This window comes from Macrobrachium rosenbergii, chromosome 28, assembly GCF_040412425.1.
Source record: "Macrobrachium rosenbergii isolate ZJJX-2024 chromosome 28, ASM4041242v1, whole genome shotgun sequence".
NCBI lineage: Eukaryota > Metazoa > Arthropoda > Malacostraca > Decapoda > Palaemonidae > Macrobrachium > Macrobrachium rosenbergii.
In genome coordinates this window covers 4,215,001-4,237,415 of record NC_089768.1, presented here as the reverse complement: position 1 = coordinate 4,237,415, position 22,415 = coordinate 4,215,001, and the positions used below count along the sequence as shown (strand labels likewise).

Sequence of the window (22,415 nt, the reverse complement as noted above, 5' to 3'; positions counted from 1 at the left end):
AACAAAAACGCCGGAGAAATCTCCTTGAAATTCATGCAAAAAAAAGATTAATAAAATTAAAAAAGAAAAGAAAACTTCTCATTTCCCACGTGTGAGGCACAAACGGAGATATGCCATAAAACTGACAAACCAGTGGAGGGTGGACTTTTACGGAATTTTCCAGTCGGTTCTATCTTGTCTCTTTTGAATCCATCCTGAACAAAAGTGCACAAAAAGCTTCCCCAAGTTGCCAGGCCTTAGTGGTAACAAATGCTTGGTTGGTTCTATCATTTTGCGAGGACTGCCTGGCCTTCTGGATCTGACTGGCGTTTGCTGGTCGAGTCTCCCAGTTTTGGAACTTGAGACTTTGCTTTAACGAGTCTCGGTAGCCCCCTTCCAGTGTTCCCGGAGTAGCCATATACAAATTACGTGTGTATGGAATGAATCAAGGGGATACTGGGAAAACTAATATTGAGGTTTTCCCCGTTTTATGACATATTGTCATAAAAATGACAATATGCAATGAACTTCTGTTGAGGCACGGCACCAGTGTACGGAATCGGACCAGTCCAACTACACGGGCTCACGTTATTCCTCAATCTTGATAGTAATAAAAAAATCATGACTTGCATTAATGCTCTGAGGTATCAGTTAAGAATTAACAACTCCGTTATATGTTGATTTCTGTTCTCGCTAGTAATTACGAAAAAGAATTTTTCTATATTTTCTGCTCAGATAAACAAGGTGCGCTAAAAACAGGTTTTTTCTTTTCGTACAAATTTCTCGCTCCCTGTGAATAATAGTTATATAATATTGAAGTTTGTACATAATGGTTGTACATATGACCTAACGGGATAGATCTTCAAAAAAAAAAAAACTAGGAAAAAGGTGAGGTTTTGTTAATAAACCTAATCTTTTGTCTTTTTTTATTAACTGAATAGGAACAAAATGACATCAGTGTTGAAATAAAATTACAGCACTTGTCTGGGCGATAGAAAAATAATGTGCTGCAAGTGACGTACACTTTTCTGGGATATCTCTGAACGGGGATGACGTGCTTCTCCGTTCTTATTCATCTCGGCTACAACGTTTCCTTGCAGAAATGCCAGAAATAAAGCCTAATATCGAGTACCATTCCAGTGACTTATACCAATTCAAGACGGAATCTTCTATACTAATAAAATCCGATTCAAGACGGAATCTTCTATGGTAATAAAACTCGAGCGGATCTTTCATGTTTGGGTAGGTAGGGGATTGGGAGGGTAGGGGAGACATGACACACTCACCCTTCTCCTGCAAACCTGTTTACCCACCCCGGGTGGGGGCGGGGTAGGTAGGGGATCGGGAGGGTAGGGGAGACATGACACATCCACCCTTCTGCAAACCTGTTTATCCACCCCGGGTGGGGGCGGGGTAGGTAGGGGATCGGTAGGGTAGGGGAGACATGAAGGGCAGCGCCAGGTTCTAGCGCAGCGCAGCGCGCGCCATCGAGCTCGTCAGTCAATAAATGAGAAGCTGGCGTGTTAGGAAAAAAGCTGGGGGCCAAGAGTGGGACTGACGATAGTAAGGTAGCGTCCGTACTATTTTCAGATTTATCCCAAATACACAAAGGCAACTTATTGCATGTCTATCATGAACAGGGTTGAAAACCAGTCAACGACCGCAAGTGGAGAGCGAAGTATGACCCCAGAAGCTACATAAACTCATGAGGCTCTGGTTAGGACTAACAATAAGTCATTACCTTCTAATCATCCTGTTTGTGATGTCTGCACGGTCAGTCACCGACGTGTGTTCATGACATTAAACCGAGGTTAATATGAGAAAACTCGCCCGGACTTTTCTTTGCTTTCAAGAGAGAGAGAGAGAGAGAGAGAGAGAGAGAGAGACTTGCCACATGACCAGATTGCAAGCAAAGGTCCATATATGGCCATTTTGCATGAATATTGGTCGATTGCGTGGCAATAGACAATAGACTACACTTTGAGAAAGAGAAGACGGGTTGGTACAGAGCAATTGAAATTTGCTTAAATTACCTTCCAAGGATATGGAAACCCTTTGCTTTTTCACAACTCCTTTCAAGAAAACAAAATCTTCAAGCCAAAGAAGGAGAGAGAAAAAAGGGTTTCAAATGGCTACATGTTTATCCTGCAGTGAAATTTACAAGACTTTTAAAGACAAAATTCTGAGGAATATATGAGAAACTGCTGTAAACAAAGTTGTTAATAAGAAGCCTTTTCTGGATACTCAATCTTGAGAGAGTTGTTATATTTGTTTTTAATTTTCGGAGAGGAAAGACGAAACTAGAAAAATTTGAGAAAAAAGATTAGAAGAAATATACGCGGGCATCTGCTGTACTAGTAAGGATGAGCGCTGAATGGGCCGAATTGAATACGCTCGTTTGAATTGAATAGGTTTAGATACTCCTATCGCTGGGTTGCAGTACGTCTCAATTATTATATATATTTCCTTTAACCCAGTTAGTATCCCCTTACTTTTCTTACTGGAAAAATCATCGATTTTTTTCATGTACATTGTTTCCAAACTTCCATAGTTTAGTTTATTTTAGTTCTAATGAATCTTTACTAGTGTGAGTGATATATACAGTAATATATATATATATATATATATATATATATATATATATATATATATATATATATATATATATATATATATATATATATTACTGTATATATCACTCACACTAGTAAAGATTCATTATTAGAACTATATATATGTGTGTATGTATGTGTGTGTGCACTTGTGTGTGTGCAAGCAACTCTGTGCGTGTGCGTTTGTATGTAAGCAAGTCTCTCTCTCTCTCTCTCTCTCTCTCTCTCTCTCTCTCTCTCTCTCTCTCTCTCTCTCGTCTTGTGTATAGAGCCAAATTTACGGCAAACAAGCAATTGTCCCTGGAAGGTAAAATTTGAATTTATAGACATAATTACAAAAGTGTTATGTATTGTTGGCTTTCAGCGCTAAATGACCTCTTAGGCCCCAGTACTTGACTTTGGCCTGAATTCTATATTCTCTGTATTGTTGACTAAATGCAATTATGTTAAACCCCTAACGGGAAGCAGGATTAGTTGATGGTAGCAAACGATCCAACACTTGGGACAACTTACGCGCTTGTTGGTAGCTTTTTTCTTTTTTTTTTTTGTCAAGTTACTAGGCATCTCCACATGCCAAAAAAAGATCACTTCGCACCCCACCCCACCCTCACTTAGTGACGGTCTTCCCTTTAATAAAATTAACAATCCTTATGCATCTGAATTTACCCTTCCTTTCTGTGAATTCCATTCTGGCATATTGTCTTAACATTTTATAACCTGTTAAAGACGCAATCACTAGGCCTGTTCACATTTGTAGTAGTGTCCCTCACAGAGGAATTTTTCCTGCTCTTCATCAGTGACCTTCTGTAGTCTCTCTTTTGTCCTTGCTTTTGCTGGAATTCATACCTTAACGCATTTTGTCTTGATCACTACCCAACAAAATATATCTGAACAGGGAACTGATGATTTGGTCACTGTCTTCAAGACACAGATAGTAATTATTCTCTCTCTCTCTCTCTCTCTCTCTCTCTCTCGCGCGCGCGCGCGCGCGCGCATTGCTAGTATCCTCCTGTCTGTAAGCAGTGCAGCCTCTCGCCCTTTGAAGAAAACACCGTTCAAATAAATAATTCTGCTTTTAATGAAGTGGGCATTTTATTTGGTTACCATAAATTGTTCTTTTATTTCTTCTGCCAAGCGTCTGATATAGTCCAAAAGGCTTTATGACTGAGTAGATCTAGAAGTGTTCAATGTAGACTGCTTAACGCATTCATCAAATCAAATCAGGTGATGCAATAATATATGAAAATGAAGCAAAAGTATGAATTTGACCGAAAGTAGTCAGTTACACGTCTTCAGAAAAGTTTGCAAGTCACAAGAGCAAGGTGTGAGCAACTTGATCGACACTGAAACGAGGCTGGCTTATATTGTCAAGGTCAGCTCATACACCTGATGCCCCGAATACAATGGTTTATTGTCGTTTTGTTGTTTTTGATTAAGCCAGCCTTGTACTGACACGGCTCTTGTATCTTGAGTCCCCCGTAATTGGAACAGTTGGTGGGATGGAAAACAGATTCTGGCAGTAAATTAGGGAAAAGAAGGAATGAGATAGGAATGGTTGCAGCCCTTTTAAATCTTGCAGTACCCATCAATAAGACAGAGAGTGTTACAGTAGCAGGTTTCAGTCAAATGGAAGAGGACTGAGGTTGAAAGGGAAGACGTGCTGAGAGCGAGGAAAAGAGAGGCGGCATTGATAAGGTCTTCACCATTTGAAGAAATAAAACTTACTTGAGTGGTGGACGTTTCATCTGCCGGGAGGGGGTTGCGTTTTGTGTTCACCTTTCTTGGAGAGGTGTAGATTGGTGTCTTTTGGCTCCATAGCTCGTGATGGTGTATGATGGTGTCCTGTTTGCATATCTCCCTCAAGGACAGTCGGTTCTTGCCTTACCTAGGAGAAGACATAGAGGTGAGGAAGGCTTCATGCGCGAGTGTGATTTGCACCGGTGTTTGCATATTGTCAGGGAGACTGTCTGAGAGGATATGTCTCAGGATAGGGCAAGAGGTAGTGAGTGAGAAGCTGATTGTCAGCCAAATCACAGTGTCAGCATGGCCTTTATTTATTCCCTATCATTTGCCAGACGCGGAGATATCCCAGACTTAGCCTATGAGTAATTACGTAGAGCTGTTAATCAGCTCAGTGGTCTGGTTAAACTAAGATATACTTAACTTTTTTCGAGTAGTGTGCATGATATCGTAGGGTTTTAGATTTGTGACGTCAGCGTATCTCTTGGCAGTTCTCGTGTCTTGTAAGTGGTACTGCTGCACTTCACTTTCTTCATGTGCCTTGGCATGATGTGTGAGTGATAAGTGCATCCTTATGCTCACTATGTTGCAGCTGAGAACACTTTTAGCAAGAGTGTAAGCCCTCTAAAAGGAGGCGGTATCCAGTTGAGGGTGACTTTCCTGCCAGCAGTTTGATGTGATGTAGCACTTGATTTGATAACTGCTATTAGCACCACATTCTCTTTTGGGATGGGCACTTTCAGCGTGAGTATTGCACTCTTAGAATCTGTGTGGATTGGTGTGTGCTTTTGGAGGTTGCCATTAACTCTGCTTGTGAAGCGTTGTTTGATATTCTGCAACTTCCTTTGAAGTTTGGGCAGCAACTTCTGCTGCCGTTGTCGGTATTTGCCACAGTGCATCTGATCAGTTCTTCAGCCACCGATTTCATTTGCGGTGCTTTGCATTTTGTTTTGCTCTCAGGGAGCACAGTAAACTTGTATTGGAGCTAGTCTGCGACTGATCGTTGGATCTGTTGTTGAAACTTGATCTGCTTTTGACACATCGTACGTACAGAAAAGTGCTCACAATGATAGGACCAGTGATGACCCGGACCAGGTGAAACAGGTGATGCCAGTGATGCACAAGCTCATGATAGTGTTCCTGGATTGGCTGCCAACTTCGCTTGCTAAAACGACATGCAGCAGCGAAGCGTGGGCTGTACTAATGCAAGCTGTACAATATAAGGTAACAAATATATCCTAGAATTCTCTACAATCAAATGTTCTCTAAAGTATTTCATGAAATACACAATAGCAGTTACTGGTAGTTAAAATTCTCAGTTACAAAGGACAGGAACCTTTAATTAAGTTATTCTCAGCACTCAAAGCCAGATTATCATACTAGTATCTAATATTTTTCATAGTAATGCAATACAAAAAATAACTACAACTGACAAAAAAAATTTAAATTAAAAGGACAAATCTTCATTTTATAGTGATTATGTGCAAAAGGGTCAATCCAACAAGCTATTTACGTAGCATCAGCAATGAAATGGCTTTCCCAGTCTTTCAGCCCCTGATCCTTAGTTTTCATTTGCTGACAAAGTTGTGTAGATGAATTTCAGACTGTTGATCTGATAGTGCTGGTAACTATACAAAATATCCTTTCTCGGTAACAAAAAACCACCTGTGGCGTTTCTACAGTCTTTGAAAAATAAAAACTGAATCGTTTAAACATAATAATCTTTAAACAAAAGTCTATTCCGTACCTTTTTGGGAACCACTCCAGATATAAGCTATGTTTCATCATTTTGAGAGAACAGAACAAGAATATCAGCTAAAATGTTTGCCGATAAAATTTTTACAGAAATTTCCGAAACATTCTCCCCCTCCTCGTCATCTGAATGTCCAGTCGGGGTCGCTGTTTTTCCAGGTGTTACTAACACTCATTGTATGGTTTATTTCATAGGTTGACTATCCTCTTCTATCCCCTTTAAAAAATCTCTTTTTTTTATTTTACCAATCTCTGGGGATATTCTGCTTTTCTGCTGTACATAAAAACCAGAATTCAGTTAATTAACTTTTTCTGGAAAATGCAGCCACAGCATTTGTCACCATAACGAAATCTTGTAGATGTGTTTTAAATGGATGAGCACAGCACGATGACGTGATGCTAATGCCAGTACTCTAAAAGTCTTCCAGACTTATAGAGAATGAAATTAATGTGCAGCGAAAAGCGTTCCATAAAACACTAAGTAGAGGAAATGGTGTATAAAATCTTTAAATTCGGTCTCTGAAAATTAATTTAGAAATATCCAAAGAAAAACAACTTTGGATTAACTTTGGCAGCTCTTGAATCAAGTTATCACAGCGTAAGGTAACACACATGGATTGTGGATTATTGAATATAAATGAATATGTACAGATCATGTCTCTATGTGATATTGAGTGTTTGCATGTGGGTTAATGTGCGGTTGACAGTGAACATCAGAAAGTTGTTTTTTCAGCTTTTAGTAATCCTTTCGTCGTTGACTTAGTTTGATAAAAAAAATTTGCCGATGGCGATTGAAAACTTCCACGATATGCATCCAGCCTGCTCTTTGATTAGTACATACATAGTTGTAAGGACCATGGGAAAGGCAACATAATTCCTTTATCAATCCCAGTCTTCGGGAAAACAAATATGAGAAGAGAAAGTTACCCAGAAAGACCTGCCTGTGAAACGGTTTGAGGTTACTAGAATATGTATAAATAAGGAGGCTTGAAAAAAGCCACAATGGAGTCACCAAACCATGCGGACTGAAATTTGCAGATTTCATCGAGCAAGTGTGGGAAGAGGTGGCTTGACTTAAAATGAACCCACCTGACAGAATGATGGGTTTTCTCTTTTGGGTTATATAATATTGACTAAAACAGTGCCTAGAGAAAGTGGAAAGAAAGGCCACCTAAGAGAAAAGAAAGAGACGCTAAAGAAGAGGGGCAGGATTGTTGATCAGGTAAGATTTAGGAGATGGATTAGCAATTAGTGCCCGTTAGGTCTTGTCTGAACTTTCATATTTTAAATAACTTTCACAACCTTCCATATAGGACCTTCCGGAGCCTTGTTAATGTTTCATGTTATTTTCTAGAACATTTTACTCTTTTTATACTATTCCTTCATCCTTATGACAGTGATATTGAGTTGTAATTAATATTATAAGCCATGAGTTTTACTTTTCGTGTTATTTTTCTTTTTTTGACTGATTTTTTTGCCAAATAGGGATTTAATCCCCATTCCCCGTGGCCGTGGCCAGAGAAAAACTGTGAAATGTGAACTATGTAGTCTCTATAAGTCAAATCTCAAGTAACCTGAACACTCAGAACACTGATGCGAACGGGAGGCTGAGTTAAATTGTAAATAGGAAACAAGAATTAGGAAAGAAGAAAAAGACATAGGTATCAACATCTGTCTTTAAGGCTTTGAGCTTCGCGAAATTATAGGATCCCATTCCAGATAAGATGACAAGACCAAAGTTAACCAGTGAATAATTTGCAAGTAGATAGTAAGGGCAGAGTGATTGATAAGTTAGATTAAAAACTAGAAATAAATTTACAGAGAGGAGGAATAAAGATGTAATCAGGAAGTTTGGTTAAAACGACCTTATGCTAAAACAAAAATCTTAGAGATATTAAAGCCCAGTCATTGCCGACCTCTTGGCAGGCAAATAAAAGCCTGCAACTACTACAACCACTACCGACAAAAACCTTCAGATTTTCGAGAAACCTTATTGGACGATTAGTTGCTGATTGGTTGCACGGAAGGTTTCCGATTATCGTAAGAAAACTGTCCAGTCATCAAAGGTTTTGAAAAATTGATGGCTGAGTGCTTGCGCAAATTTTGGTATCTGAGTGACACCTGCTCGGCGATTTTTCTTCGATAATCAACAGCTGGTTGCACATGAGGGGCCAATGCTCATTCGATGCTCAGCAATATCTTAAGCATTGCTAACAACTTCATGTCTACTTTTATTTATAATATGATAATTACTGATATATATTCATTTAATTTGATTTAATAAGACTTCAAGTAACTTCTGCGTTGAAGAATTAATGCAGTTCAACAAATTACTCTGTACTGAATAATTTGGCATATTATTACAAGTGCTCACATATTTTCAAAAATTTCTGTACTGCATATTTATCGATAAATGCAGCCAAAAATGCATGTGTTAGCACATTCCCCAGCATAGAAGAATGCAGTCCATGAAATGGATAATGGCACTGCCTTTTCACCTGGTCCGTGACATGTTGAAACATTTTTGCTGAGAAATTGGTGAACATAAGGCAAACAGTTGCCAAGTGATTACTTGGTTGCTCTCTGAGGAGCTGTTGATGTTTTTCCATGTTTGGTTGACGTTTGCCAAATTGTTGCCGACTGATCTGTTACTTCTTTCCAATCGTTTGCCGACCAGGCACTCTGTGAGACCAGTCAAAGAACGTTGCTCAAGACCAAAACCTTAACTCATCAGTTTAGTTGGCAAAGGGTGTCAGTGGAGCTTCAAAAACCTCTGTACAGCCTCAGGGAACCAACTATCGAACATTGGTTATCGGAAGTGAGCAACTGGACATCAATGCAGGCAGAATAGTGTTTTGAGTGAGAATAAGAGACCCCTTCAAGCCCCGTAGAAATGGTGATCAAACATCAGTCGAGACAGGAGCGAAGCCCCACCCGGAAATTTCTGTGTAATGGTTAAATGGGTATAGGTGGTCCAAACGGGGAGACCTGATTCGAGATGGTTCAGAGAGGGAGAGAGCACTGATTCAGGTACTTAATACTATAGCGATAAGCCATTCCCTAGGAGAAATGCAAAGATTTCGAAATGAAGAAACAAATCCCGACTCATGCAGTAAATTGGGTGTTGGTAGCATAATGAGATTATTTTCAAGAAAATTCTATGGTTAGGTTTTAAGATATGGCGTCCCGCTTTTTTCAGGGAAAGGTTCCAGTACTCGGTTACATCTCGGGAAAATGCTCCCGGGAAAGAATTTCAGTGGGTGGTTGAGATGTGTGTGTGTGTGTATGGTGTGTATAGTCCTCATTATGTGTACACATTTATAGCATCAATGTTTTTTTAAGAGGTCATATAGATTTGAATGCGATTATCGGGTTTTATCTCTTTGCTGTTCCCCCTAACTACCCATTTTAATACTCTAGAAATGATTCTGCCCTTATGAATATAAGAGTCCATTTTGATTAATCTGTCACCCAGGTTCAGGTTTTTTTTTTTTTTTTAAGACAGTCATAGACTTATAGACTTCGTTAAGAGCCAGTAACTTCGTCGACAAATTGTGTAATCAACCTTTATTCTTCCATAATCATCAACCCCTCCAGTCTGTATTTTTTTTTTTTTATGATTTCATGAAGGCTTCAGAAAAGGGCAGCGAAAGAAGAGAGCCTGAATGCACGTTGATTTTTCCACCTCGTCTCTCCCACAGCTCTTCATGATAGATAACTGCGCAGACGACTGGCGTATTGCGATGACGTGGCAACGCATAGCCCGGATTCTAATGGAGCTGATCATCTGCGCGGTGCATCCTATACCTGGCGAATACTATTTCTTCTGGACTACTAAACTATCCAATCTGGGTGGGATAGAGGGCTCGCAGTGGGTACCTATTGATGTCACTCTATCCTTGCCCATGTTTTTGCGCCTTTACCTCATTTGCAGAGTTATGTTGCTACATTCTAAGGTAAGTAGAGCAAAATATTTGTTATTTTGAATTTTTCCTTTCTTGGGATGTTTGTATCTGTGTTCATTTTATCTTCGTACATTTCATCACATATTTTGTATATGTACTGTTCTACTGGATGGTATATTTTTTAAACTAATGACATATGTTTTTCTCCTTTGCCTTGGGAATTGTACTGGGAAATTTTGAAGTGTGTTGATACTGAAGGTATCTTACTTTCAATAATTATCTGGTTAATATCTTGAGATAAATAAACTGTACCATATAACTGGCTGCGGTGACGTTAACTCATTCTTTTTTCAACCGTAACGAAAACTCATCACTAAACTTGAACCAACATTGCAACGTCGTGCAACAACTGCGTCAACTTGATCCCACCACTTCTACCATCACCGCCATCGACAGCTATTTACTGATGCCTCGTCGCGAAGTATCGGTGCGTTGAATCGCATCAACTTCAACACCCGCTTCGTTCTCAAAACCCTGATGACCATTTGCCCAGGCACGGTCTTGCTCGTGTTCATGGTCTCTCTCTGGATCATTGCATCCTGGACTCTACGGCAATGCGAGAGGTGGGTCACACTATACATTCGGATCAGCTGCTTCAGTCACAAGTGCCCATGCGCAGTAACATTCACTCACATTACATGCTACACACTTTCTCAGCAAACAGATACTATTTATTTAGATACATAAAGACAAAACATAAATACTCTAACGCCAGCGGCTTGTTCGGCAAATGAGATCTGAGGTAAGTCACACTGGACCAGTAAACACAATGAGCAAGGGTTGCCGTAATTGAACAGGGCATAGAAAGAAGGGCTTCTGTATGATTTTAGCCTCCAATAAGAGAAATTAGATCGTTATTAGAGAACTTAAATAAGGTTGAATGTAATACATGAACTGATTTTCTACGTAGGAAATGATGCGTAAATAACAGGCTAGTTCAAAGGTAGTCAGTCGAACAGCAACTTACTGTAGACTTATTTACACATGCAGAGCTAGATCGCTTTTTTATTTTTTTTTTTTATCTAGTTTCACTTTTTATTTTACTTTTTCGTAGTATTATCTACGTTTCTCGTTTTCCGCAGTTTGACCCGTAGTTTTTACAATATATTTTTAACATTGCACCAGAGGAGTTCAGATTCTTCAGTGGTTTTATTTCTGTTTTTTTTTTCTATATTTTTAACTTGCCGGAAATAAGTTTTTTGCTTATTTTAACTATTTTTCGAATATGGTGTTCGGCAGTTATTTTTCATTAATACTTCTGAGCTTCATGTTGGTTTTACAGGATATTTAGGTTTCCAGATACACTTTCAGTAACGACAGTGAGTAATTAGAGGGAGGTATTTCAGCTGCATATTTGGTCATTCGAAAAGTTTACTTAGAGGATTATCAGTATAGTTGACAACTAGACTGAGTAATTATATGCTGCAGACTTGAAAAACTATAGTTTTATTACACTTTCCAGATGTTTTCTCTTTTGTGCATGCCGTTATGATATTAAATGCAGAGATCGTTCGTTTATTTAGAAGAGCAAAGATATATGATATTGCTTGCCGTCCTCAGACGTCTATTTCAAACCGACCAATTTAAGAGGAATATAATGAGTCGTTTTTTATTGTTTTAAGAAGCGGAAGAATAGTTGACAGAACCATTTTCTCTCTCTCTCTCTCTTACGGTCCAAAGACTCCCCTATTATAGTCAGTAGTAGGAGCTACCAACCGTTGAGCGACGTGATGTACTATTGCCAGATGCACAGCGCCTCGAACCACCATTGGCCGTTTGAATCCTCCTGCTGTTGACGTGTTTTTCACGGAGGAGAGTAACGGTGACATGTGGCATTTTTAATGAATCAGAATTTGTGTGCTGCTTAATTAGATATATAAACAATTAATGTTCAACTTGCCTAGAGTTATATTTATCGTAATGAATTATGCTACAGTAGCATAATCAGGCGTTTGTCCTTTTCGTTTGTACGGAGACAAGCTTTGATGGCGTCCATGCTTCACCTCCGAAACAGCGCCAGTGACCACTGCATATATTATCAATAATTGTTTTTTATATATTATGATGCCAAGAAAATATCAGATAATTGAAAAAACGTGCCATCTTATAGCAGTATTTGTGATATTGAATATATCAGAATTTCCAGTATTAATGCTAAAGCTTTGTGTTAAGTTGAAAATGTGTCAATTTCCAGTTTCTCTGTCACGAACGCTTTTTCAGACATAACATTCTTAGCTAACTGGAAGATTTATTCTACCAGAAAAACGCAAAAGACCTTTATCATGGATTTTTTTGGATCCTATAAATGACCACGTATATATTCATTAAGAGTAACAATAATAATTTTATTGACATAGTTAATTCAAAGTTCAACAAAGGTTGGCTTTCACTCCCATTACAAGGGATAGCCAAGATCCTTCGTACAGTCCGTAAGCTACCACACCAAAAACCACACCACAAAAAAACATAAAAAAACTTGCAGATAGTATTAACTTTGGTAATAGAGAAAATTAGACTATAATGCAGCGTAATGGAAGTTACAAAAAATAAACTTTCTTGGACTGGACATGGAGAACTTTTGGGAATACTATTTCTAAGTGAAATGAAAATAATTTTGACAGGCTGAAAGCACAACAATTCTTGTATTTTAAACAAAAGTTCATTTCAGTTTTCATTAACCTATTCGCTCTAAATTCAAATATTGTTTTAATAAGATTTTGTGGACTACATATTTTTCGAAAAATACTTGGTCATTTTTTAGTCATTGACACATGATGATAGTAGCATTGTATTTCTCTTAATTGAATCTTCTTTCATTGAATTCACTGGACCGAATATCATTTATCTATGCTACTCATTTTAGATTATTTTCATTTTTAGACTGAACACGTTAAGAAAATACAAATAAAAACTCAGCCAACTGTTGTGCGAGCTCAGATTTGGAGGAAAACCGTTGCTGTCTGTTTACGTATTTTGTATAAATACGAGGTATCAGTAACAAATATACTCTCACTTTTTTTAATATATATATATATATATATATATATATATATATATATTATATGTATATATATATATATATATATATATATATATATTATATGTATATATATATATATATATATATATATATATATATATATATATATATATATATATATATATACTGACTTACTGTTTCCCCCAACAGGGAAATTCAAGGACTGTGTGGATAACATTGGTTGGATAACAAAATTGCAATAGCTGGCGTGTATGGAATCGTGGTTTTATCGAGTAACGTAAATGCAAAGGCAGATGTTACAGAATGAAGATGGAGAGAGCTTTGTGAAAGTATGTTTGGACTGTTGCTTGACTACTAGCAATTAATGTTTCTTAAAAAAAAAAGGGGGGTGGGAGATATTCATACTTATGCTAGACAAAAGAGATAGTGGTGATGAAAAGCTGATGGAATAAGAATAACTGGCGAGGAGTGGCCGGAGGTGTATTTAATCATTACCTGGTTTGAATGGAAGCAGAAATAGAAGGTAGATTCAGTTGTAAAAGAATAACTGAAAATCATGCTGTACATGTAATTAAGTGAGTCTGATAAGAGAGTAACTAGAAAAGCATATGAGGATGTGTATGAAAAATATGCTAGGGTGCAAGACGTGAAATAAATGGGTATGCAAAATTCATGAAAGAAGGCTTTTAAGTCCTAAGGGCATCTGTGTAGATGCAGGTGTGAGAAGAAATATTGTTAATAATAATTTATGGGTGATTAACAATAATTTATGGGTAGATGAAATTAAAGGTATACTAAAAGGTAAGGGAGATTCTTTGGAAGTATAATTACATGGCCAAAGAGAAGACCGTATTCAGTATTACAAGAAGGGTGAATAATTAAGGTACTTAAAAAGAATTTAAGAGAAAAAAGGAACATAATAAATGCTCAGGTTGAATCTGAGCAAGTTAAGGATTTGTATAAGAGGTAAGTAATTATATATATAAAGGTTGGTGAACCAATGGACCTCAAAATAGAGAGATGGTGTCTAAGGAGAAAACAGTGATGTGTCACGAAAGCATTTTGAAGGGTTGTTAAATATAGAAGACAGACGAGTCCAGCTTGAATGTTGCAGGAGTGGAAGTGGTTATAAGAAATTTGATGAGGTTCGTTGTTGTTAAGTGACTGCTGAAAATATAAAGGAAGCAGTTCATTGGGTGAATACTGGGAAGGTACAGGAGTTAATGGGATCACAAGTGAGAAGCTGTATTGTGGTGGTAATAATGTGATTAAGTGACTAACAAAGGTGTACGAGGTAATTGTGGTGGAGGGAGTGAGTGGGATAAATAATTCTTCCACATACAAGTATAATGGTGATGAAGGTGGGTAAGGATTATGGGTCCTGACATCGCTGAGTTTGCCCGTTTAGTTGTGTTGTAGGATTTCATTTGAGAATGCTAGCTGAATAACAGACTGGTTGATAGGAGAATGACAGTTTTGGTTTAGATAAGGATGCAGAGTCCTAAAGAAGGATTATGATAGGATTATAGAGGTGCAACATAGCGGGTATTGAGGATGTTGTATTAAATATTTTGACAGGAATAATTATAAGCTTTATGTTGGCAGAGAAACTTCTTGTAGAATATGGTAGCAAGTTAATAAAATGGTGCAAAAGTAGGTCTAGGGCAATGGTGTGTTTTGTCTCCATGCCTGTAGAACTTTATGGTTATATTGTAAGAAGTTGCGGAAAGAACTGATGTAGGTGCAAAGTTGTGGGATAAGGGAAAGGATAATGAAATGTGGGATACCTAGCGTTTATTGAGGATACAGAATTTGTGTTAGTGAAGATATTGAAAGTTTTTTGTGAGATGAGAACTTTGAAAGTGAATGTTAGCAAGAAATAGAGAAGTGAGTAACAGTACAGAGTAGAAAAATGGAGGTCATAGACGAGACCAAGTATTTGGGAGTAAATGCAGGGCATGATGGCGGGATTAGAGAATAGGTGTCAGAAAAAGATGAATCAAGGAATGGGGCACGATCTATGTGTATGGAAGTTATACAATGAGATTGTTGAACCAATTCCCCTTTATGGAACTGAAGTGTGTCTGATGAATGCAGTTGAAAGACGTACTAATATTTTATATATTATATGTGGAGAAAGTAGTTCTGAAAACGTGAGACCATTTATACCAAGGAGGTGCAGTAAAACTATGAGATCATAAGTGAAAAGATTGGCAGATCATTGCTCCGAGGTGACTTGCCAATAATGAGAAAATAAAGTACAGTGGATTGGTAAAAATGTGTGTGACTTGGGAAGCCTTGGAAATACTGAGAAAGTGTTTTCTAGATAGTGTGGAAGAGGTGTTGGAACAGAGGGGTCTCATTATCCAGGAAGTGAGAATAAAAGTACAAGCTTGAAGACAAAGGATGTAGAACATAGGGGCAGGAGGGTAGACATGATGCTTATGAGCCTTCGTGTAAGTGAAATGATGTGAGTTGTGGGATTTTATACACTGGTTACTAATCTTTGATTCATCAATTAATAGTTGAACATAAGAAAGATTTTGTTTACCTCTGGAGTCACCCCCGTTTAGGAAACGGTTTGTTAGTTTTGTGTGTGTGTATATGTATATGTATATATATATATATATATATATATATATATATATATATATATATATATATATATATATATATATATATATATATATATATATATATATATATATATATATAATATACATGTATGTAATATGTATAGATATATATGTGTATGTGTCTGTGTATATGAGTGTGGTGTAAAGTTCATACCTACAATTGCACACTATCATATTAGAAAAGAAGTTTCGATATTAATTTAGAACTGAAAATGTCTTTATTGGTAACTAATTTACTTTTGATTTTCCTCCGTTTCATATATCAGAAATGAAGCTTACCTCCTAAATCTGTGCTCTTGATAGGCAGCAGTGGATGTCATTTTTTATATCGATACTACTAAATGACAACATACTTGGTATGACTGTCTTGGCACATATGTAGTTAAGTACTGTCTACGCTTGCTGTGTCATATATACTGTGCAAACAAATGAACAAGAGTAAGTTACAACCTTAAACAATTAAATTATCACTTTTACGTGTATCACATGAGTGCTCGTTTTATATATATATATATATATATATATATATATATATATATATATATACACACAGTATATATGTATGTATGTATATATATCATGCACCACAGCTATGCTCCACAATAGTAAAAGGAAATAAAGGAGAACTGGATAAATGTTTGGTGGAAAATTTCACCCACCAAGGAGCCTTTTCACTAGCACTTTTATCAAGTGCTCCTGAAGAGGTCCTTTGGAGGGTGAAACTGGCAAGCCTCATTCATCCATTCATTCCTTCATTTGCCTCTTCAGTTGTAAATAAAGCTTTATTCACAGAGATTTTTATAAAATCTCTGTGAAGCACTAGAGACATGTTAAATATATATTTTGTGCATTTGTGCAAAGCATTATCAGTTAAAATTGAAAACTTTGAGAATGTTACTGGTGCAGTTTTTATACTTGCTTACTGACATGCATATAAGTCAGTGCACATACACAGTTTTATATCTAAACTCATTCATGACATCCACTGTTAATTTTGGTTTATAATTTTTTAACATTTGGCTAAGGCTCGGAGCCTTTAATGTATTTCCGATAGCTTTAATTTTAGCAGAGGTAATGCATGAAACATTGATTCTGTATTCTGAAACACCTGACATTCGTTGAATATAATATATCAAAGAATGTTTTGTATGATTTGACCCACTCTAGCTGAAAGCGTAAGTAATAACCCATAGCGATCACCTTTTAAGCTGGTGTTTAAAAAATTGTTTCAGAATACATTAAAGTTAAGATTTCATATAGCTGTCTATTTATATACTTATTTTTCCATTTATTTATATTATTTTACTTGATAGAGTTCTTTGCTAACAAGATGGCTCAAAACACAAATTCCTAGTTGTTGTACCCAAGCCCTAACACACTTTAATATACTAGAACCTCAAGAACTATGTAAGTCTTTTAATTTGTCTTAGAAAAGGAAGTAATTTTTTTTTATCTTATTCTTTTTTTACTTTGGTATTATGACTGTTTGTACCCTGAAATGACTGTTGCCTACTTCCTGTTATTGAAATCATTCTTCTCCTGGGCTTGTGTACATCACCCAGGACAGTAACATGCACTTATTTAGAGTTCCTTTTACAATTGACATTTTAGTCAGAAGACGAGTTATGAAATCATTGAAAGTTCTCCGTAGTGATGTGAACTATGAAGCTGGAATTATTTGAAAATAGTTAAGTTTTAAATGCCTACTAGTTACATCATGCTCCTTAGAACATGTTCTTAGATTAGCTACCATATTTTTCGGTCAATATATTCCTTTATTTGTACCTTGTATTCTGTCGTTCCGCAGCGCCGTAGCCCCAGAGTCATATGTAGCCTTTCAAAACAGGCCAAAACACTACTTTGGTTTAATGTACCATGAACAACCCACACTGTGATTTTACAAAGGTTAGAAAAAGAGACATAATTCACTCATTCTTGATGAGAAAAATAAACAGGAGCAACTGGGATTATATTGATTTATATTATCTGGCTGCTAGAGTAGTTTTTACATGAAGCATCACTTTGTCACTAAGAAGACTTGAGTGACTTATTGCTTTTTCCTATTCGTCCGTGGTGGTAAGCTCTAAAATTCTTTGTCTTATGGTATTTGCTAATTCAGTTGTGACAAATTCACTCGTGACAATGTATCAAAAGTTGCCTCCTCTTAATCTTGCACTGTCTATCACTGTGAGGAGGAGGCCTCGAAAGATCTCGAAGCTGCTCCTTTGAACCATTTTGCGAAGTATTGTTCAGTGTCAGTTGGTTTTGTGTGCACTAAATTTCAGTAGATAATTGTTGACAATCTTTCATTGTGCACTGATAGCACGGCCTCTCTGATAATGTTTGAGAAAATGAACAGTGTTGGGGCTATGGCGCTGTAGTGGTGCGGCCACGATGGGAACTGGCCCGGAGTACGTATAGGGCTCAGTTAAGGGCTCTCTCTCAGTTGTCACAGGAAGAGCCCCAAATAACTCACTTCTCTTTCACTCAAACCAGCTCGATGTTTTGAAAGAGCTTTGTATTCAGTGAATCTGTCATGCTTAAATGTTTTATTTATAAATATAAAAGAGCTTCTTTGAAAGGGCTCATAAGTCTTTGATCAAGAATATAGTACAGCTATGAACACACATGGTCTTAACTGTCGCCGCCACGTGCTCTCATACCACGCGCGTGCCTGCCACGTGTTTATCTATCGGTGTTGTCTCTCTCTCACTACTCTCAACTCCTCTTGGCCAATGTAGCTGTTAGTAGTTATTTTGGTACTGGCCTGCTTGGTGTATTTGCAATCAGATTTATATTAAGCCCCTGGCATCTCAGACCACTAATCCCATATTAAATGTTTTGCATCCACTCATGATGGTGTTTTTGCAATGAATTCTACACACACCCGATTAATGAAACCACGTCTTCCCCGTCCCCATTTTTCGTCCCCGCCCGACCCCCTATTGGTTGTTGTCCACCCTGATTTATGTTCAGTGGTTTTGAGCTTTTTTCCTGGAAACCTGGGCTCTGTTCCCGGGGGGGGATCACTCTCTTAACGGATCATGTCTTGTACTCTTTAGGTATCACGATGAAGAACATGCTAATCTGCTTAACGCTATGTGGCTCATCGCTGTCACTATATTATGTGTGGGTTACGGGGATATAGTTCCGAACACGTACTGTGGGCGGACCATCGCGGTGGCTTGCGGAATCATGGTAAGTGGCCCCCGAAAAACCGTTTGCTCTTTCGCCCGCCCCCTCTTACCTGCCATTGCTCTCTCGCTCTCCCAACAGGTACCATGACGAAGAACATGCCAATTTGTTGAACACCATGTGGCTTATAGCGATCACATTCTTGTCCGTGGGGTACGGTGATATAGTGCCAAATACATACTGTGGGAGGGGTATAGCGGTGACGACAGGAATTATGGTAAGTGGCGCCCACAACACATCATGGTGCAACAGAAAACGAGATTCAGGACGCAAAAGAGAGTTTTCACTAGCCTCAGCCCAGCCCTTGTAGCCTCGCGATCTCATTATTATTATTATTATTATTATTATTATTATTATTATTATTATTATTATTATAACTCCAGACTCAGTGTGGGGTTATATTATCATTTATATTATTTTTATAACTCTGTATTCATTATTCTTTTACTACTGAACTTTAGTTTATACATTAACTTGGTACACAGGCTTCTTGGTTTTATGTTTTGCAAATTGGTACTAAAGTTCGATTACGTCTAACATTATCAGTTATAGAAGCCCTTCATTCATTCGTTTCTGTGACTAACTAGTTTACATTGTTCTAACCATCTAACCTTTACCTTAGTTCAAAATATCTTCTCTGATTTTGTTTTCTTATATTTTGCAATTAGTTTTTCCTCTTCATTTTGTCTAGAAGAGCTGATTGGTCAGTTTTGTACATTGTGCGTTTTTCACTGATTTTTTAGAAATTTGACTTCTGCATCCCTCACAGTCGAAGGCGGTAGACTGACCATTGCATGAATCTGAGGCTATCTAGATTTCTTAGGCCGCACCAGGGCTGGGTTTGCACTATGACGTATATATCAGCTGATCGATGTTTGCAGGCACTACTCGGAGAGGCCGCCACTAGCACGGCCCTTGCCTTATTCATCGTCGCAAATTATATACATATATATATAAATACATATACATATATATAAATATATATATGTGTGTGTATATATATGTATGTATAAATATATACACATAACACTAACCGGGAGTTTGTCATTTTTTAAAGACTGAATTGGTTACATGGAGAGGTGTCCACATGAAATGAAAAAAACTGATGAGGTAAGACGTTTATTACCACAGAAAGACTGGCGATATCATATTCAGTACTGATGAACTGTGGCTTCTCTTCAAGTTCTGAGAAGTCCTTTGATGACTGATAACACAAAGGATCGAGTATGTTGTTGAAATTTTAATCTTACTTATTGGAAAAAATTTGATCAAGTATTTAAAATAAAATGCAATTAAAGGTTTAAGATCTGTCTTTGCTGCTTGGTTTGATGACTGGGGTATTCCCATGAGAAATCGGGCCAGGTCTGGTTTATTTAATGCACGTATGCAGTCTGAGACTTTAACTCATTGGAAGAGGCAGTGCTTAAGTAAATGTGTGTAATATTGTTAAGCATCTAAAATACAATATTTGGAGAAGTACACCTCACAGAAAGTTAGGACGTTGAAATCATTCATAACCCTACAAGTTATCACTGAGTGCTTTACAATTCCAGGTGGATGCCACAGGAAGAATGACTTCAGTGAAGTGAAAATGCTCTCAAATGCTTATAGAGGCCGTTTTGAAAATTACTGGAAGCCAAGATTTTTAGTTTTCACCTAGAATGTAGATATATTGTATTAGTTTCCTCTTTAAGCCTATATCAAAAGGGAGCTAAGTGTCATAACTAAAGACATAGTTGAAGTTGAAGTTTCAGTGGCAATCTTGAAGTGCCTTCCTCTCCTTGATTAAGCACCATCAGTGAAGCTGAAAGTAGGTAATCCAGAATTAGGCCGATTAATAAAATTTAAAGTAAACATTGTTCTACATATTTGCTCAGTTAGATGCAGTACTTAAGTCTGGGTCAAAAGGGTCAGATTATTTTGAAGTAAGTTTACAAAATTGAAGAGTTGATTCATCAGAAGAAAAGACGTTGTCCAATAGTTTTTAGAAAGAACATGTGATGAAAAGCTACTCTGACCCAATATTTACGCAATCATTTCAAAACCAAAGTTATGCTGTAACTCGATAGGAAAGTGACCTAAGGAAGGCCAAAACGTTCTTTAAATTTGTAGATTTGTTCTAGGTAACACACTAAGATCATTCAATAATAAATTTACGGAAACAGAGCGGGTTTCTTTGAAACTACCAAATCAAATCTAATCAAATGACGATTGCTTTTATGACTTGCGGTGTACAATTATGAACTAAACCATTCAGATTATAGAACAATATAAGCATTCAGTATAATTACGCAGTAAGTGCTCTCTTGTAACTAATGAAGTTAAAGTAGTAGTTATTATAAATAGTTTGTGCAGGAGGCTACTACTCAAAGTGTAGCCTAATTGATTCTGTATTATAATCTGTCACTTAAATCATTCTTTAGAAGAATTACCATAGATGAACTCAAAATAAGTCTAATTTTCAAATTCCGACCTTTTATTTCAAGTTTTAGCCCCATGTACGTTGAGAAGCTTTGATTGGCAATTGGACTTTGAAAATAAAGTTTTGTAACAGCCATAATGCGACACAAACCAGCTCCCGGTATATAAAAAAAAAAAGGCTTTTGTTACTGGTTACGATAATCGAGTCTAATCTTGCATGTTTCTGAATAGTTCTACTTGTAAAGAGAAAGAAACTGGGTATTATTTCAAACGACATATCAAATATTTATTGGTCATGAAAATGGGTGCATTCATGGACGGGAGGGAATCATGTTATTTGTGTGTTTAGATCATCTTTGAGGCATTTCATTTTTTTCAGATCTTTAAGAAATTTTGGATGAATTCAATGATAACTTTAAAGAATCTTGACACCAGCGAAATTCGTTTTTGAGGAAGACTAAATTCAGTTTTGACATCTGTCAGCACGGTTTTACGATGATGAAGCTATTTCGAACATATTTATCTAAACCTCGTATTTGAGTGAAGTACGCTATACTGCTAAACGACCTCATCCTGGACTGTCAACAGCGTCCTCATGAACGTCGTATCTCAGACTCGGAAGTGTCTTAATGACGTTCGTTTTGCTGACGCAAGGAGGACATTTTCCGTTTAAATTTCTTTAAACTCGAAATCTTTTACGTTGTTCGCTTTCTTTAGACACGTTCAAGTTCTTGGTCAAGTTGAGAAATAATAGTCCTGAACTCTTTTCTCCAAAAGCAGTATTCTAGCATCTGTTACTCAATAAGATCAGAAAAAGGCAAGATATTGTTCCGAAATTTGCTGAGAATTTTGAGTGTTGATTTAGAGAATGTTTAAAAAGAATAGCTGTTCGATATCATTGACATCCTCTCTCACATATTGTATCTGTGAAAACTCTTCAAGAAATATTTGAGAAGACTTTGCTGACACGTTTGTAACAAGTCATAAAACGATCAAATCATTCTCCTGAAATGAGACAGTTTTGTTTATTTGATGAATTGTATGCGTTGCTGAGGTTAATGTGGAAAGTAGCCACCAAATTGTAAAGTTTTGACGTAAAGTGAATTAAGAATTG

The 22,415-nt window shown here is 37.2% G+C and overlaps 1 protein-coding gene across 12 annotated transcripts in view; it reads left to right on the top strand.

Moving 5' to 3' along the window:
• SK (small conductance calcium-activated potassium channel) overlaps nt 1-22,415 on the top strand; it is a 554,217-nt gene that overhangs the window by 493,906 nt on the left and 37,896 nt on the right. For 8 of the 12 annotated variants that reach the window (XM_067129930.1, XM_067129928.1, XM_067129925.1 and 5 more), the window contains 3 exons: nt 9,785-10,039; nt 10,445-10,611; nt 18,962-19,097. In XM_067129930.1, the coding sequence (XP_066986031.1) occupies nt 9,785-10,039; nt 10,445-10,611; nt 18,962-19,097 (558 nt within the window). Of the gene's footprint in view, nt 1-9,784; nt 10,040-10,444; nt 10,612-18,747; nt 18,884-18,961; nt 19,098-22,415 lie in introns of all 12 variants that reach the window. The other 4 variants (XM_067129931.1, XM_067129929.1, XM_067129923.1 and 1 more) reach the window with 1 other exon arrangement.